The sequence below is a fragment of the Pholis gunnellus genome (assembly GCF_910591455.1).
Source record: "Pholis gunnellus genome assembly, chromosome: 12".
NCBI lineage: Eukaryota > Metazoa > Chordata > Actinopteri > Perciformes > Pholidae > Pholis > Pholis gunnellus.
The window spans coordinates 18,088,670-18,107,903 of record NC_136539.1 but is presented as its reverse complement, the minus strand read 5'-3'; the positions used below and the strand labels follow the sequence as shown (position 1 = coordinate 18,107,903).

The 19,234-nt window shown below is 41.7% G+C and overlaps 1 protein-coding gene across 1 annotated transcript in view; it reads right to left on the bottom strand.

Moving 5' to 3' along the window:
* Positions 1-19,234, bottom strand: part of stxbp5l (syntaxin binding protein 5L) — a gene marked incomplete at both ends in the record, with an annotated part of 108,968 nt that overhangs the window by 4,006 nt on the left and 85,728 nt on the right. Inside the window, 5 exons of the mRNA XM_079169820.1 lie at positions 141-380; positions 1,502-1,603; positions 7,838-8,005; positions 10,470-10,523; positions 14,545-14,649. Coding sequence (XP_079025946.1) covers positions 141-380; positions 1,502-1,603; positions 7,838-8,005; positions 10,470-10,523; positions 14,545-14,649 — 669 coding nt within the window. The remainder of the gene's footprint in view (positions 1-140; positions 381-1,501; positions 1,604-7,837; positions 8,006-10,469; positions 10,524-14,544; positions 14,650-19,234) is intronic.

The window sequence follows — 19,234 nt, the reverse complement described above, 5'->3', positions numbered from 1 at the left end:
GAACTAAGTAAACTAAGTAACAAGCCAAAAGTTTAGCCAGATTACAGAAAATTGTACACACATTATTGGTTAAGGTGACCAACAACCTCTGTAAGGTTCATAACACTTTTGTGACGAAACCCTGTCTCACTGGGACTTACCGCTGGGGCCGATTGTCACGGTTTCCTCCATCCTCTCCTCGTCGTCGGTGGGAATGGACATTGGAATGAGAAGGACCACCCCTAAGCTGGTGCCCACCCATAGACATGGGGTGGGCAGGGCGTCACTCTTGCGCCCGAAGGACTCTCCAAACTGCAGTGTGGTGATAGCCTCCTTGGTGTCCCGGTCGATGCTGGAAACACTGGAACTGCGTGAGCGGCTGAAGGAGTTTTCACGGCTCTCTGTAGCGGCAGCCGGTGAACACAGAAGCACAGCACAGGTGGACACGATGCAAGAGGAGGGATCGAGTGATGACAGGAGAGAGGGAGCGAGAGAGAAAACAGCAAACAGAAAGGACGAGTTGCAGGAGTTGTGGAAGGGAACAAATAAAAACATAGGAAGGAGAAAGAGAGCGATAAGGAAGACAAATATTCTAAAGGTCACATGTGTTTGTCCACAGATTTTATACAACGTGAAACACTTGAACACGGGAAAAGATGTGATACATTGAGTAGCAAAGTGATATTTTCATTATAAAGAGACAACTTGACAAACACGTTTTGTTACAACCAAACACACACACACACACACACACACACTTTTCATTGAAAATGTACAGATTATTAGGTACTGAGGAGATTCTATTCAGCGGCCTGGTAACACACTCAGATACACTACACTTCTTTTCACAGCCACACACACACATACACACCCACACACACATATACAGAGAGACAGATACACACACGCACACGCACACATTTACAGACAGACACACACTAGAATGCAAACACACACACACACACACTGGCTGTTGCACCAGATTCAAAAATTCCTTTAACTCTGTTAGAGTGCTACCCATTCGCGTCCTCCATTGTGTACTTAAAGCCTCCATCATAAAAGTATTTCTGTATTGCTGCATTTCATTCTGAATAATTCAAAGCCAGGCAATGTGCAGTACTGCATGCCCAGTCTAATGTTACACAGAGTGCAGACTTTATGTAACAACAACTACAGATGGGTGCAAAGCCCGGCGTACACATCAGGCTAAAATAAAAAACAATTTCGACAGGTGTTCAATGTGTGCAATTTTGAGGCATTATGACAACCACAATCCGTACAGGTTTGAATAGTCATCCACTATTTATGGGGGGGATAAACAGTGTAACTGTGCAAAGCATACACTATGCACTGCATTATAGATGGCATCACCCCACACGTTGGGACAAGAGCAAGCACTTCTCGGCATGTTTTAGACGAAACAGGGCCACAGGACGGACTGACATACTGACTTGACGGACGGACGGATGTGTAATAATCAGCAGGACAGCAGTTGATGGGTTTGTGGCCGAAGCCCCCTTACCTCTCTCACTCCAGCAGTAGGGGGCGGTGGTGTGGTGCTCGTCGTGGGAGTACATACTGACTCCATGTAACTGCTGAAGCATTGCCCTCCTGGATGCATAACCTACTCGTCCCCCACAACATGAACCCCATTTAACAAACCACAACCCGACATGCCCCAAAGAAACGCACACACACACACACACACACACACACACACACACACACACACACACACACACACACACACACACACACACACACACACACACACACACACCCACAAGCACAGCCGCCCAGCCAAAGACCAGACAAGACAGACAGATGAACAGCAGTACCAGGAAATGAAAGAAAGAAAAAGAGAGAAAGATCCAACTGAGTGTGGAGCGATTGCTTCAAATATATACAGAGACAGAGAAAGAGAGGACGCCTGAAAAAGAGGCCACTTGTTTATGTTTCTGGTGGCCACACAACCTTTACTCGCGTATCCATCTTCTCTTTAAACCCCTTTTCCGCACCATCTGCTCAACTTAACACTGTTGGCAAGAGTGGTTACGAAAACTCTGATACGGTATCCCAATGCAGTGATCCGGTGTGGTCAGTGAAGAGCTCCTGTGCAGCACTGTTGCACGACAACTACAATTTTTGTACTGCTTTCTTTGATACTGACGTTTGGGGTGGATCCCCAAAACTGGTGCAAGGAGTCAAATATAGGACCAATTCAACACAAAACAGAAATGAAAACTCCTGCACTGAAGGTACGACAAAGCCGTGGACGTCAAGAATGGACATTCTGGATGATGTCTTTTTCTCTCGTTTACAACAGTATCGGAGCAGTATCAATATATGTAGGTATCGTGACAACACTGCTGCACGATGCCGCTGGCAGTCACAAAGACAAAATAGCCTTTTTGCTGTGAGTCTGGGCAGCAGCAGCTCGGTTTTGCCGTGTGACGCTGGGGTGTGTTTACGCTGTGTGACAGAGCCTGTGGGGGGCTGGCTAATGAAAGTCAGGCACAGTGGTGCTCTGACAGGACACAGGGACCCCTGGGGGCCCTGACAGGGAACTAGAGGCGGTGTCAGTGAGGTGATAAGGGAAGGCAGACAATCTGAAGCGGAGAGACGGACAAAGTGCTAGATTTATACAGTGGTACATGCACATACACCCACACAGTGTGTAGAGAGACAAGGACAGACACCTGGAGATTACGCAAACCCCTTTTTTTCATTTCTATCTACTACAAATTAATGTACAAAGCTTTGCGCCAAGCTGTGCTTTAATGCCAATTGACATATATAAAGACGATGTAGTGTATCAGATACATTTCCCAGGGTTTAATTGTGAGCTTAATTGGGAATTAAGAAATCTTTGACCTCAAAATGTTACATTTTAACAATTAAGATTAGTTAGTTAATCATTGCAGAGATCCAACAGGGACATCTTTTATCACACAGCTATGAAATAGCAGGTCCACTGCTTCAGCACTTGGTTTTTATCTTGTGGTTTTATTGTTGTAGGTGTATGTGGGTGTGGAGCTTTTTCAGCATCTGGCCAGGTAGTCACTGAGACTGAGTCAACTCAGCTCTGTGCGAAGGTGCAGTAAAATATCACTGTTGCTTTTACTTTTGTGTAAAAAAAATTTGTGATTCTGTAACATGCAAGTTTAATCTAAAGGTAACACTGTAGGGAAACAATAACTCCTCTCTCTGTGCTAACAAACAAATCAACTGATTACAACACCTGCTCTCCATCCATTTTCCTATTCTTATACAACCACTACCAATTGTATGACCACATCTGCAGGCAAAGCTAAGTATCACACAATTGGGTCTTCAATATTTAATAGGTGTGCTGCCTAACCAAGATGGGAGGCATGGAAATGTTGACTGTACATTGAGTGTGACTTCCCATGCCATTTCCCTCCTCTGTCTCCTCGCCTGGCATGCAGGCCTCATTAACATTGGCCTCATCTCTCGCACCGCTCGCTGACCTTTAATTATTCCAGTGAACCTGCTGGCTCTTCACTGTGGTAACCCAGTGCAACTGATAAACAACAGTAGCAAGGGTAGGCAGCCGATAGAGAAAATGCAACGGTCTGCAGAGAAAAGCGACTGTTCACGCATAATAAACGCACATTTAAGTCGCAGGCAGAACAGGGATGTTCTCAGGTTTTTTTTTATTTTGTTTCACATGCATCCCTTATGGCATTTGATTCATGATTTAAAAAAATCATAGCATGTCATTCGACTACAGCAGACCTTCTAAAGTGATGGATTCGATGGATCCCACAAGAGAAAGGGGAGATGCAATGCAAAGATGTTGAACTATAGAAAACATCTAACCCAGATTAAAAAGCTGGAGAGTGAATTCAGAGAACAGAATGTATTCTACCGTATCAGAATGCACTGCTACAGTTTCAACAGATGTTTCTACAAACAGTCCCATAGTCCCGTGAATAGAGTTGCTCCAATACTGATACCTGTGTGGCTCCAATACAGCCTAGAATGCTGGATTGAGTATCGACGAGTACGCTCTATGCATCGATCGGATATTGCGTTATCATATCATCAGCTCATTTACGCTACACAGGAACAACAACAAGTGTCACTGTCTACCTGATCCGTACATCCTGCCAAATCTAACGGCATGATATCTTCAACATTGTTTTAAAGCCCTGCGAGTTTTACCTGGCAGGTTCAATATTCATTACACCCCACAGTATGGTAGCGTTGGAAGCGTGAGCGTGTGCTCAGAAAACTTCACAGCAATTTGCATCCTAAGTTATGTAACATCATGTGTGCCAAATTGACATTTTGGCCCTTTGAGTGGTGGCGTGTCCAGATTGGGAAAAGATTCATCCAATGACATCCAAATGAGTGATTAGACAGATTAATCAGAACTGATCAAAAATGTGAACAGCCAAAGTCGTCTTTGGAACATAGGAGGATTTTAAAGGGTTAAAAGAAAAATCATCGGCGAGCTGCATTGCATGCATTCATTCTTTACACTACCCCAAAGTGCCTGTCTAACACACTTATTTTCTGGACAGAAATGCACTTGCCACAAAAGATAAGGGACCCAGTAGTCATGTCATGTCAAATTCTGGACACTGTGATGACCGTTGTCAATTGATTTCAGCCAGAGCCACATTCTCCAAGTTATTTCAACACTACACAAGCAGGAGGACACTGTCAATCGCTAAAACACACAAAGGCAAGGTGGTTGTCCCTCAGACAGACGATTTTATGCTTCCTTAGTGTCAGACAGGAGCCGTGGGGCTCTCTCTCAGATAGAGTTTTTGAAAAAATAAAACTCTAGGTTGTCATGACCTGGTGTATCTAAGAAGCATGGCCATAATACGGCCTATGATTAGGATCACCGTCACTCAATCAGTAAGTAAGTCTGGTGGCCTATATCTCTGTCTACCTGTGTGAGAGATTCTCTCTTTTGGTTACCTTAAATATCGCTAAATCCTAATTCAAAGTATCCTGTTAAATCACTCAAAAAATCAGTTTCATATGGATGTTTTCAGAGGTTATAGATGCATTAAATCAACAGTAGACAAGAGCGACCATCGTCTGCATTGATAACGCAGCTGTAGCCCCGGCAGTGGCTTTAATAAAACATTCAGCTTATGCTAATGTGAAACGGCTTCCCTCTCAGCTCCAGGTCACTGTTGTATAATGAGGTCGATGAAGATGGCAGTGTGAATCTAATTGCAGAATTGGTGTTAAAGGGTCAACTGTGAAAACAGCACTGCACCATTCCTGTTTATTATTTGGAATAAATATGTCGCGTCAGCATGTCTATTAAAACCCTTCAAAGTCTGCACAGCAAATCTTTATATCTATATAGCACATCACAGACGTGAGGGAACGTGCGCTTACTTCCAACTGCAAAGTTTTGCAACCCTTGTGTGTTGATGTGTGTGCAGGGTGTTGACAGTAACTGTGACATTTTGGGAACTGTCGGTATTGAGTTTTCTATGGTGAGATGAGCCTGGTGTGACCTGACCTGACTTTCTGTTAGTCTGCCAGAGCCCCGACTAAATACAATGACCTGCACAGCCAGAGCTTTCCAGAAGTGTTCTCTCCTCAGAGACACACGTTTGTATGTGTATGATGCCTCAGCACTATATGCAGGCAGTGCAGTGCAGGTGGTGCACCAGGTTTCTAAGTCAGCAACATAATGTTGTGGACAGCGACGTGTCTAGACTTTGACTGAAGTACATGGACATTTTCTCTCTGTGTGACAATCTGCTGCTTTAACGTGGCAAAGTACATTTTAACCATCCGTATATATCTTTAAATTAGAGCTTTGCAGTGCTTAACAGCTTCTCTGCCTCCAGGGCCAATCATCATGTTTGACACTTCTTTATGGATTATCCATTCCCTAAACCTGCGGTCTCTTTGGGCAGTGTTATTTCAGCCATCCTCCGAAAATCACTCAGCAATATGAAAAATTGTTAAGGCTTAACTTGACATTTTCTTTTTTTTTTTTTTTTTTGCTTTGGCTGCCACTTGTTGTGTAAGGGTGGATTGGCAGAATATACCCGACAACAAGCTTAAAATATGATCCACATTTCCTTTAAGATAGTAATCAAATCTTCTAAGGATGGGCCAATACATTAAATGTTTAAAATGAGGACGATGTTGTATCAAGACCTTCAGAGTGTGTTTGGCTTAATTCAAATTAACAGGTGATACTATAGACATACATCAGCTATACAAACACTGAAACACCTGTTAGCACTGCACACACACAGAGACAGACACATATTTACACACCCACAAATGCACACATTCCCTTTCTATCACACACAAAGGCATATGTACACACACACACACACACACACACATAGACTGCTCGGTGAATCATTTTTTCGAAGGTACAGATCAATGTCAGAGTGTGAATTAACGGAGTTTAAATGAAAGAAAATAAATGTCAGATTTGTCATTGAGCATTTCAAAATGCCAGTGCAGATCATGCTTGAGCGGTTGTCTTGTACTACTTAATCGCCTCTTTTACCTGTGTGTCTACTGAAATTGGCAATTACAGTAAAACAACAACAACAAAACATGGATGTTTTGGTAATATCGATTTGAAGAAACATTTTATATACACTCGCTAACAAACACAAAAACTACATGAAGACATGCTTCCCTCGGCTCAAAGTTTGTGGATTATGAGAAAGACAGGAGGTGTGGCCACACTACATAAGCTTTGTTTCTTAATCAAAATGATAATTAAAAAAACCCAGAATCTATTCATGAGAAGGTATAAAAACATGGCTGAAGACAACTTCACTTGGTTGAGGAAGGTTCATTGAGAGATCCATTGCAAAATCATCAGTGCTGCTTTTGAAATTAAATTGGAAAAAAACAAAAAACACTGGAGAAGTAAAAAATTAATTTGGTTTAAACACGTCACATTGCACCAACCTTCAGGCTTAGGACAGTCGACTCAAGCAACAATGTTAGTTAAGGGACACAATGCAAGGGCCATTTCTTGCATTCAAGAGAAGCAGAACCTTTAGTCCAAATGTTGTAAGGTGATGCTAATGCAAGATGCAGAGTTATATGTTTAATGTAAGATAAATACAAACACACTTACAGCAGTAATAGTCATCATGTTCATCTGGTAACTAGCTGTCAATCAACACCTGCTGGCTGAACACCAGTTACCTTCATCCGCAATCGTATTTTCAAGTTCATATACAGCCAATTTGCAGTGACTACGTTTTGAAAGATATAACAAATTTGGCCATTCACTACACCCTGCACCCACTAGCCGGTCAAGCTTTCTGTTCTTGCATGGCATAGATGCAGTTTACAGTTATTAAGGTGGCCCATTGGCCAAAATTCAATGTAGACAGTCACTGGCAGATTGTATCAGCTGTCATTAGCTAGCTATCTAGCTAGCTAGTGATGCTAACATTAGTTCCTTGACTTGGTTGAAAATGCCGTCTCTGGCTAACTTTTGAATGCTCTAAACTGAATCGTTTTGAAACAGGAATCTTGTAAAAGGGATGTCACAGTAAATCTGCATTGTTTACTATTGAAACTCACAGACCTGCAGGGCTTGATTACAGTTGCTAGGGTATGACTGTGTTGTGTTTGTTGAAGGGCTTAAGCGAAACAGTCAATTATGACATGTTTATATTGAACGTATCTTCAAACCGTTCACTGTCAGTACATTTTTATGCTGCTAACTTGCATTAGCATACGCTTGTCTTGTGTTAACTATGCATCAGGACTTAATCCACTTACCCCGGGGCAGGAGGATGGCATGCACTTGTTGGGAGGGAGGGAATGTTATAGAGGCTTAGGGATGGGAGTTGGGAAGACAAGCACACACCTTCAGTGTGGGACACAGGCAAAGAGATCTCCATGCAAGCAGCGGACTGGGCCTTGCGGAAGGGCGGTCGGCCAGCGCCTCTGCGGGTAAGCCGTGGCCCCTCGGGACCCATCGGGACGCGAGGCTTGGGCTGGGAGGTGGGGCTAGTGCAATGTCCATTGACATGATCTGTAACAACGGCAAAGCATTAGCAAACAACACAAGGAGGGAAATAAAACTTTCATATTCTAATCCACTACCGCAATATCCATCTTCATGTTATTTAGAAATCTTCAAATAAGGGGGAGATAATTCTATTTATTCATAATGCAGTTTTTAAGGATATAGCTTGTGCTTTCTCACCCTATATGGATATTTAAAAAAACAACAACTTGACTTAGTACTTTTAACTCAGTCATGACGACATGACCTATGAAGATGGCTATTTTTGCAGTGTGAGAGGAGCAAGCCAATGTTGAAAATCAGATTGTCAACAAGAATTAGTGGTGGTGAGGCAGAAAGGGAAAGCGAGAGTGAGTGGCAAAAGGCTGGAGAGTGGTTTGAAGTAAGTATGAGGAGGGAGGAGAAAGAGAGGCTGGCGCAACAGAAGGAAGAGCTTAATGTAGAGGCAAATTGTGAGTGCAGTTTCATCTGTGCCAAGAAAGAGATATGAAAGTCAAAAGAAAAACAGGCTTATTTCATCTCCACTTTGTTTCTTTTTTCCTTTTTGAATTGATCTTAGTTTTCAGCAGAACATTTGTTTTTAAGACCGGAAGCTTTGTGATATTACTGGCAAAAAGCTACAAGTGAAGATCAAAAGAGCGGAAAAAGAATCTAAAAAAGTCGTTTTTAAATCTAACGCAAGCTCATTTCGGTTTGGCCACACAATTGGCTACAGATGGCGGTGACAGGAAACACTTGTTCCTTTCTGTAATTGTTGCCTTACATGGCCTCCCCTCAGCGACTGAGTTATTTGGAAGCTTCGTCCTTACTCAATATACAGTGTTTGTGTGTGTGTGGGCAAAATAATTTGTTTAGAGCCAAAACGTATTAATGAGACAAAGAAAGGCAGAATTGTGTGGATTGAGTGCACTTCTTTGTTGCCCCAAGTTTAGTCGGCAAGACAAAAATGCTGCCAACACAGCCTTAATTAGCAGCTTCATGATACCTTTGCCTGTGTACTCTCCTTCTCACTTGTCTTGAGGGTGTGATCAAACCTTTCCGCTCTTCTCGACTCATGAAGAATGAGGATAATTAGTATTGTGCTAATTAGTAAAAACACTAGACAGTGTTCTCTAGTCACCGTCCGCTCAGTATTTTGCACTGATCATATGTCTGTCATATCAAATCCAAGTCTCCTGTTCAGACAGTGGATGCACAAATGATTCAATTTCAAAGTGAAGATGAAAAACTCTGGGGTGCCACCCAGTCCACGTGCAACACTCGTCTAGTTTCACAGCAGGACGGACCGAAGCAACGTAGGGATTGAAAAGTGCAGGTTATATCGGACCAACCAATACCAAAGCCATGTGACGACACCGCTGTGTTTATGTCTAAATGTTTTGCAACTGTGTATCAAACAGAGAAGCAGCAAATCAGTCACTTGCCCCGAAATGTTCTGCAGGAAAGTGGGACATATCAGAAAGAATGGCACAGTACACACACACACACACACACACACTCGCCCAAAGCACGGATTACTGCACTTGTCCACACAACCACAAACACGTTTGCACACATATCCTCACAAACGCGCAAAAAGTTGTCATATCCCACAGCTTATCATATTGCTTTTGAAAAGGTAAAAGATTAATTATGTTTGAACCTCCCAGGAAATGTAATGAGCTTAAAATGCTCTCTTTTTAATCACACTAAATGTGTGATGAGGCAACCGAATTTAAGGTTGGATTTACATTTTTTGGAAATGTTCTCACTGTCACTAAATATAATACAGGGTTGACAAAGTAAACCTTTTTTTTTTTTCTACACCTGTCGGATAAAGAAAGGTCATTAAATGAGGCAAGTCACAGGAATAAGTAGGCAGTGGCACATTTTGTATTAAAGAAGCAGCAGTTTGGGGACAGCATGTGTGAAGCAGCAGTCAGAGAAAGGGAAACCTTGTGATTGTGATGTGTACAGTATTAGAGATGTATGGGAGGGGGGGGCAGTATCTATAATGCAGATGATCCAGTCAAAATGGAGAAAAGACAGTTTAAGAGAGAAATGACCCAATTACAATGAGAGAGGTAGCGAGTGATCCAATCACTCTAGAGCAAGGCTGTCAATGGAGGAAAGGTTGTGTAAAATCAGAAGATGGTCCAATCATGATAAAGCGATAGAAAACCTCAAATTTAAATATGGGCATGAGTTATAAATCACCTTTATAAACACTTGCAAAATGTAGAAGGAAAATATACAGAAGATTCAAATCAAATCAAAATACATTGAGGGGAAAAATGGACAAACACTTAAGTCCGACGGCCTCACGGGCCGGTTGAACAGGAGGAGAGAGTGACAAGGAAACTGAAAGAAGAACGTTTGAGTGAGAATAAAAACTACTTAAGCAACATAAAAGCCTAGAAAACATGATAAAAGCAAAAACTAAATGGCTTAAAGGAAATCAAGTGAAACTGCTGGCTTTCGCCTACCGTACCAAGATCAGTCTTAAGATCTGTTGGCAGACTTAACTTTCTGCCGGGTCCCTTTACTGAAACAAAAGAATAGGAAACAAAGCACCAGTTAATCCCTTCAAATAAAAAGATTAAAGAAATAATAAAAAGATATGGTAGGAGTAATCTAAGTTAAACAATGACAAACAAAAGTGCAAAAAAAAAAAAAAAAAGTAAAAATACTCAAACCAAACAAATGGAAATTACTCAAATGAACAAAGAACCAGAACATGCAAATTGGTGCAGTTGCACACGGCAGGCATATTTCAAAATGCATGCTCCGTTGTTGTCCCAGGCCAGTGTTCCCAGCTATCTCTGCAAGATTAATTATACCTATATTGGGCCAACTTAACAATCCAAATTGTTCACATTCTGAGCATGGTATTTTTACTACTAATAGCTATTGTCTTGTTTGGTTGCAAAAAGGCAACGAAAACTTAGTTAATTTAGTCTGGATGTCAAACTTGAGTCCCATCTAAAATCTGATGACCCTGACAAAGATCTTTAATAAAATATGTCAGTTTTGCCCATTTGTTCTGCTTCAATGTCCCTGTACAATTTGATTGTCTAAGGCCTGGGATGTCTGACATGGAAGCGCAAACAAACAGGGTGACACCACAGGGTGTCAATACAAAAATCACAGTCAGACACTGAGGGCAATAAAATAACCTTTTTTAAAATAACATTTTGCAAGCATTTTGCAGAGAACTGCAAAGGTCAAACTTGAGATGTTATGAGTCCGTTTTCCCATCAAAAAGAAGGCAATAATTAATTGTTTCTTTGTACACAACGTGGAAGACACAGGATGGTGATTACATGAAAATCTACACATTTCACGACCACGAGGAAAACAGCATGATCATGAATTTACTGTATTTATAATTCTGACCGCTGACTTTGGAAATCAAAGGGTATTCCTTTGGAAAAGATGTTGACTCAATCCTTCAGCCATATAGAGCACCATTGAATAAAATAAGTACAGCACTGGAGGAAATGGTAGACATTTTTATTTTTAATCTAAAGTAATGTAATACAGTTTATTTGCTGTAAAGGACCATGTAGGCTGCTCAGTATCAAAGGCCATTTCGAGGAACAATATATGTCCTTTATTGCAGGGGAAATAGGGGTTTATGGTGCGCTAATCTAATTTTTCAGTCAATACATTTCTGTTTACATTTTTCCTGGAACAAGTAGAGCCTTTCTGATTAGTGTCGCTAATGAGATAATAGATAAGCTCTGTGTGTGTGTGTGTGTGTGTGTGTGTGTGTGTGTGTTTGTGTTTTCACAATAAACTACAGTGACCAGATGCTGCTGCAATCATATAAAATGTGCAGTGTTGGGGATACAATGACAGAGAAAATGATCACATAATAAACCTGTTACACACAGATGTTCCTCTGTTTAATAACCCAGTGGCTGCATTAACGCTTCATAAAATGTAATTTAACCAAAATAAATGTGTGGAATTTATCTGAGGAGCCAAGGGGTTGTTTATTGTGAATATGAACAATAACCAACCAAACATTAATTACCGTTGTTTTTTTGCAGCTACGGTGCCGCTTTTTGCTACATGCTCACTGAACCCACCTGCTAATATTGAGTAATGCCACAATTGTGTGTCTAATTATGACAATCTTCATTAAGTCTATGTTTATGAATAATATTATTATGTTCTATAACTCCAAGCTGGTTCCTAGTTGTTGTTATCTTTATGTGACAACATGTGACACTTGTATGCCCGCACTTTATGTGCGACCAGCCCCATTTGTGACCTCAGCAGTCTGTTTGCTCACATAGAATTCTTTATGCAAACCTTTTCCAAAACATTAATTCAGCAGTGTGTTGCACCTTGAAAAGTGTGTTTATGATCCCTCAGTCTGAAATGATAAAATGTTTGCTCGAGGTGAAACGTTTAAATCCAATAGTTCCACAGGCCACGCTACTTTGCTCTGCTCGTCTTCTCCGCTGCACAAGCCTGAGATATATTGGATTCAAATGACGGTTTTCCCCACGGGCAACAATTGTACTATTCCTGGAAGACGCCAGATGCCAGTGATCACTTCCTTTGAAGATTAAACCCACTGTTAGATTAAGAGGTAAACAACACTGAGAATCTACATCCATGCTAGCAGCTCTGTGAGGCGATGCTTTGAGCTAAATGTCAACTTTAGCATACTAAGAAGCTCATCATGATGCCAATACTAACAATCTGCTGTTTAGCAGCTATATGGTCTGACTCAGCGGCTGTAGACTGTGAGTATAAGTCAGCCATTTGGCCGTGTATTGCATGTGGCATTCTTCTCCCCTTCAGCTATCTGTGCTACTCATTTTGCAAGGCACAGACGCTGCATCCAGTGCTTAGCGCCACCCAATATATATTACAGACTGACAATGTGGGAAACCAGACCTATCTTTTGTGCTGACACAGCACTGCAGAGATCAGGTCAGGCCATGCAGGACTAGCAGGTATAATGTTTTAGTTTAGGTTTTAGTTTAGGTTATTAGTATTAGCATTTCAAGATATTTCACGCAAAAAACAAAAAAAAGTCAGGGGATCAACCAAAGTCAGGAGCTAAATCCTCCCGGGATCATGAATGTCTGTGCAATCCATCCAATAATTATAGAAATATTTCTGTCTGGACAAAAGGTGGTTAACCCGGCGGGCCAACTGACAGACACACAGCAAGCATTGCCAGAGTTAACGTTTAGATTTTCCCCCTGAGGTGTGTAGGGAACTTCATGTGATCGAGTAATAGTAATGTACAGAATGCTGAGGTCACGAATGGGGCTAATTTTGGACTTCATCAGTCCACACCACTAATAAACGTACAAAGCAAGCGGAGGTCATATTTATCAGCACAGCAGCTGGCCTCACAGTGGGCACCATGCAGTTAGTTAGAGAGGAGACAGTGATGAATGTTAGCCGAGATGAGATGAGATGGGTTTGTTGACAAAGTCAGAAAGACACAAATGAGAGAGATTCAGAGCGTTACAGACCGGTAAAGCAGCGTTTATGCCTGTTAGTGACAAAGATGTGCGATTCCAGTGGAGGCACAATGGCTGACGTCACAGTGAATGAAACACCAGAGGCAATGACGAGTGAGGAGAAGCACCCGGCTGGAATAGAACCCCTTCCTCTTCCCAAGCCCACCTGCCTTGCAGTATTGCCGAGTGACGATCCAAGTTCAAATCCCAGATCCGGCACATAAAACAAACAACACGATGTCTACCCCCCCCCAGAAGCTGGGGCAGAGAGTGAATGCAACACCAGCAGTCGCACAAAAGGCACGAAACACATTGACCAGGCAGCGACAGTCGACTCCTAGAGACACAGTCCCTGTCAGCTTGTTTACACTGTAAGCAACTTGGTTGATGGGTCATTCTGCTGTGACCGATCATTGCGCGAGACGGTTTGAGTGCATTTGTGTAGTGAACTGGAGCTACAACATTTGGATCGTGGAAAATTTGATATGTTTCATTGTATGTTGACATATTCACAGGTAGTTTGTGATACATATTTGGATTGCCCAAGTTCATTTTCACTTTTAACCAACCAGTCGGAGTCGCCAACAAGGACAAAAGCCCTCTTCCCACCTGCGCACCCCTCTGTATTTTTTCTTTCTTTTATATACTTTCTAATGACGGATGTATCCTACTTATTTTCTTTAGACATTACGTCTTTCAAATTAAAGTTGTGTTGAAACTGGGAAGCTTTGAATGGTTGTAAACTTCTCTGCCATTTTACACCCGCTATGGAGATCCTTTCTTAATGACACACACACACAAACAAGAACGCTAAAAGAAATCTGCTTTATTCTTGACATTCACTGACTATAATACTTTATCGTAGCTCTGTAAGGTTTTAATGTGCCTCCAATAGTGTTGCTCACAGTGTGGAAAGCAGAGTTAGCATGCAAGGTGCAACATCAAACAACCCACCTGTCCAAAAAACAACCCAAACACCCTCCCTCCTCCCTTTTTGCATTATTGCCATACAATAAAAAACACAAGCAGATGTCCATGAAGAGGCTGAGATCTGTGAGACATCCCTCCTCTTACCATTGTCCAGCAAGTAAAAGACTGGACTGCAGTGGCTGGCTCTCAGACTGGCCACAGGCTCTGGCAGGATGCGTGGGTCATTGTGAAGGGAGGTTGAGTAATGAACTGGAATAGGAGATCCAACAGAACAGACACAGACTTTTCAGGGCAACAGGGGAGAGACAAACACAATGGGCGAACTGGGGAAAATAGAGACTTGCAGGAAACAGGAAGGAAAACAGTTGAGAGGTTAAGTAAAAGTAAGAAGGTTAATGACCACACTATTCCACCAGCAATATATATATATATATAACAACAAGAACAGCTTTGATAATCACAAACAACAACAGCACTACAACTACTACTATCACGAATACTACAACTACGTTAACAACACCACAGTTACAAGTATTTCAGAGAGTTTCACACCAGCTACAGGCAGTCGGTCCTCCAGCTTTATAACAGACATCACTGTGACCAGAGGTGTCTTCTGGTGCCTCAAGGCATTTCTTTTGACTTCCCAATATACACTACCTCTCCTTCTACCTTCCGACAAGCCTTTTAAACAATTTCAATGCACGTATTTTAAAACAGACAACAAATCGTTAACCCCATCATTTCACAGTCACTGTCAAATACCTGTTACTTGACAAAGACCAAGTAATCATCAGTCATGATCAAAACAGAAACTCTGAACCGAACAGCACAGCGTCGATTGTCTCTCCTTTTTCCAGTACTCATATATATATATATATATAGCTATATAGTTAAGAGAATATTATAGATCCAAGACAAAATTGACAGAAGGGTGGAAAAAGTCCCAGTTACAAATCTGTCTGCACCACGCAGAACGCCCTGGATTTATCAATACACAGCACAGTTAAGCTACTGATATTTCAGAGCCATGGTCGGGCCCATAGATTGTAACTCGCATAAACCTCAGTCTGATTAAGGATCGATGAGTCAGACTCTCTGGCTCTGCACTCTCTGCTGCTAGAGGACGGCAGCTTAATAACAAGGGGATGCATTTTGGTTCAGTTTGGTAACAAATCGCCTGCTGATTAAACTCAATACTTTACATATCAGTACATCATCAGAGGCTTTATTTTTGTATGCTTTACTTTGATAGCGAAAGTGGCTCATTCTACCTAGTGAGCCACTGGGCGCTCCTTTTAGCATACTTCTGTGCAAAACAAAATGGTTAGTTGTTACTTTTATTTTACACGACATCCAGACCTCTCTTTCCAGCCTTATTGAAAAAAACACAGTCACTGCGGTGACATAGCTTTGTGTGTCAATGCTACCCATCAAACTGGTCTGACTAAAGAAGCACATGGATTGGACTGTGGCTCTACGGATGTGGTGGTTGATTTTGAAATTTAGTATGGTTGAACATATGCTGTAGTAGAGAAAAATGTTTTTCTTGCTGGGTGATTTTTTTACAACATTACACAACCAGAAAAAGCTTCAATTGTGAATTACTTTATTCCTAGTTTTGGCAATAGTGATGACATTGTTGCGTGTTAGTGTGTAACACTTTTTTTTTTTTACATTTTTAGTTCTTGTGTTTGAAGATATATCTAAGCATAATCATTGCAAATGGAAAACAGGATGACCAAACTTGTAAGAAATGTTTTCTAGATAAAAAAATACTTTGGAATATATATATATATATATATATATATATATATATATATATATATATATATATATATATATATATATATATATTTGTATCTTGATTTATTATGGCGTAATAAGTTCCCACTGTAAAATAACGTGCATAATGAAGCTTGTGTAACTTTAACACATTAGAACACATGTTGGCTTATATTTTATCCATACAATTTTTTACTATTTTGTTTATGAGTAGCAACAAAGCATATATTTTAGTATCTATTATAAAAAGGTAGAGCAGCAGCAGGGTTTAGTTAAAAAAAACTGTTGGTAGACTTATTTCAAAATGTTATAAAGCCACCTTGAGTTGCATGGAGCTGAGCTGGTGGCACCAGTTTGACACACCGTAACGTTTTAGACATCACCTACTCCCTTCCTCCCCTGTCATGCTCACCGCTAAAAATACCCTGCCGGGTCAGGCACCGATCACCGGCGTCATGGCCTCTCAGCTTGTTAGTCCGTCTTACAACTGGGCCTGGTCAAGTAAACTTTGCTCCAGCCACACATGGCATCACGCTGCCAAAGGAAATATAACGCATAACCCCAAAACCAAAACAACACACCTCAGGACATAACAAGAAAGAAGACAATGGGAAGGATGTGGAGGGAGACAGCCTTCAGGCAGGAGAAGGGGCCCAATTACTGTGCCTAATGACAAAAGGAAGATAGGAAAGGGGTCAGGTAAAAGAGAGGGAACGATGTGTGAAGGAGAGGAGAGAGAGAGCGAGACGCCTGCAGTTGTTTACACACGAGGTGAATTAGGATGATGGCTGGCTTCCTTAATAAGCTGTCCACAATCTGTATATGGCCTTGAAAAGACACAGCACACTAGGTGTGCCAGGAACGGCCAGACAGCCCCTAATGGCCTGAGAGAGGCTGATATTCAGCAGGAGGAAACAAATCATGAACTCTTTGCCTATCAAGCTGTGCTCTGCTTGACAGGCAAAGAGTTCACGGTTCCTCATTTGTCTCCAGCCATGAATAGTTTATATGGACTCCATAACACTCTTGCATTAATAGTGAAGATTTCTTTTTTTCTGATGAAGAATTCAAGGTAGGTCGCAGACGAAGGGAGAGTAGACGGAGAAGTGTGGTGTGGCGTGTTAACCGTTGTTAACATTATCCATCTCCATTGCAGATTATTCTGAAACTGTACTCAGCCAAAGTGAACAGCTCATCTGCCTTTTTCCACCTTCTCTGGGTAAGTGCATATGATACTTGATCATACTGTGTCTGTCCCGATGCTTTTCATCCAGCGCTCCATAATTCTTCCATCTCTCTAATTAGCGAATGACAGGCCTGTAATGGGACCGAATGACCGCGACGTAGTCCACATCACAATGCCGCGAGACTCTCTGCCAAGACGGCAAAGAACATCTTGTCCTGGTTTTGTTATTCTGTTCTTACGCTCTCCTTAGGAGGCTCACAGAACAAAGCACAAACACAAAGGACAGCTTTTAAAAAGATAAGCTCAAGGGTGACACAACCAATCCTGTATCCTGGACAATACTGATAGAGCAAACCAAAATACTTTAACGACAAACATTAAACAACATAATATGTAGTGAATTAAAATTCATACTGTGTGTAAAAGATGTTCAAATATAGAGGTTTAATAAGTGTCTTTGGGGCTGTAATGAGGACTTGCAACATGGACACGTCTTTAGCATAAATATCTAGTCAATTCAAGTCCAGTTTATCTGTAACTCCAGATATCACTGCCAGTAAAAAACTGGAGGAAGGGAAAGGGTAAAATATCTCTGCTTTGTCATTCATTTAGCTATTCATTTGGCTTGGTGATGAAATATGCCTTTAAGGTTGAAATATAGCAACACTGCTCACTTGCTTATAGCTCAGTTCTCCATCACAAATCTGTTGAAGGTTTCGAAAGCCAAAAATCGCATGATCTGAAGGAGTGATTTCTGAGTCACTGAGTAGTTATTGAGTCACATTATTCAGCCTCCTGCCAACATAATGCAAATGCCTAAATATGTGCTACGCCTGCAAATGAGCGTCAATTGGAAAATGATGTCAACCAGGCTGCTGTTGACTGATTTTCTGCAACGCAACCAGGTTCTGTGTTTACATCACATCAAACAAAGGTTGGTGCAATTTATATCTAGGTCCATATACCCATATATATTCAGCTGTTTATGGGTTGTGGTAGCGGCGTGGTAGCTAGGCGTACTTCACTTACGATTCCAGCCACGTCTTTCAGGTCTTCCTGGGTCAACCCGAGGCGTTCCCAGGTCACGAGGAACATACATAATCCCTCCAGTGGGGTCTCCACCCAGTTGCACATGCCCAGAACAGCTCCACAGTGAGGGGTCCTCCCGGATCTCACACATCCCCGCCCCCTATGGCCTGTAAAGCATCATCTCCTGTGGCTCTGGGAGGATTTCCCTTGGACATTCTCTTTAAAGGATTAGACTATAAGTCAAGGACCAATGAGGCCCATGTAGGCACAGTCCGAGTGAGCTCACCACCTGTAAGGACAGGGGTAAAGCTCTGGTGCATTGCCAGGTGAGAAGTGGTAAAATAGCAGCAGTGCCGTTGATGGCCCGAAACCTGTCAAATCACCTTTTCAGAAGCATATGAAATGCCTCAGTGTTGGCACAAATCTGCATCGCTTTTATTCTCTGTACTACACATCAGATTCACATCCACATCCACTCCTCAGGATATATGTAGGAATTCATTACTGGCTAATGATGTCTTATTACACAAAGATCAGCCGTGGTCCATTCTTGTTTAAGAGAAGAACACGGTATCAGTGTATCTCTGCTTAGTTCAAAGGCATATTGTGTTGAAATCCCAAACATCCTCCACTTCCCCCTGGGGATTATATTTTCCCAGAACTTGGATTACATAATTGCAAAGAGTTTCCAAGTTTTAAATTATTCTCCCTCTGTTGGCAGGTTTCACAGATAGGAGTGCTATTTCTGGAGGTTCAAAAAGATATTGTTAAATTGTTCTTCTTTTCCTTGAAAACCATCTACAAAGCACAAACGTTGCCTTCAAGGCAAACAGTAGA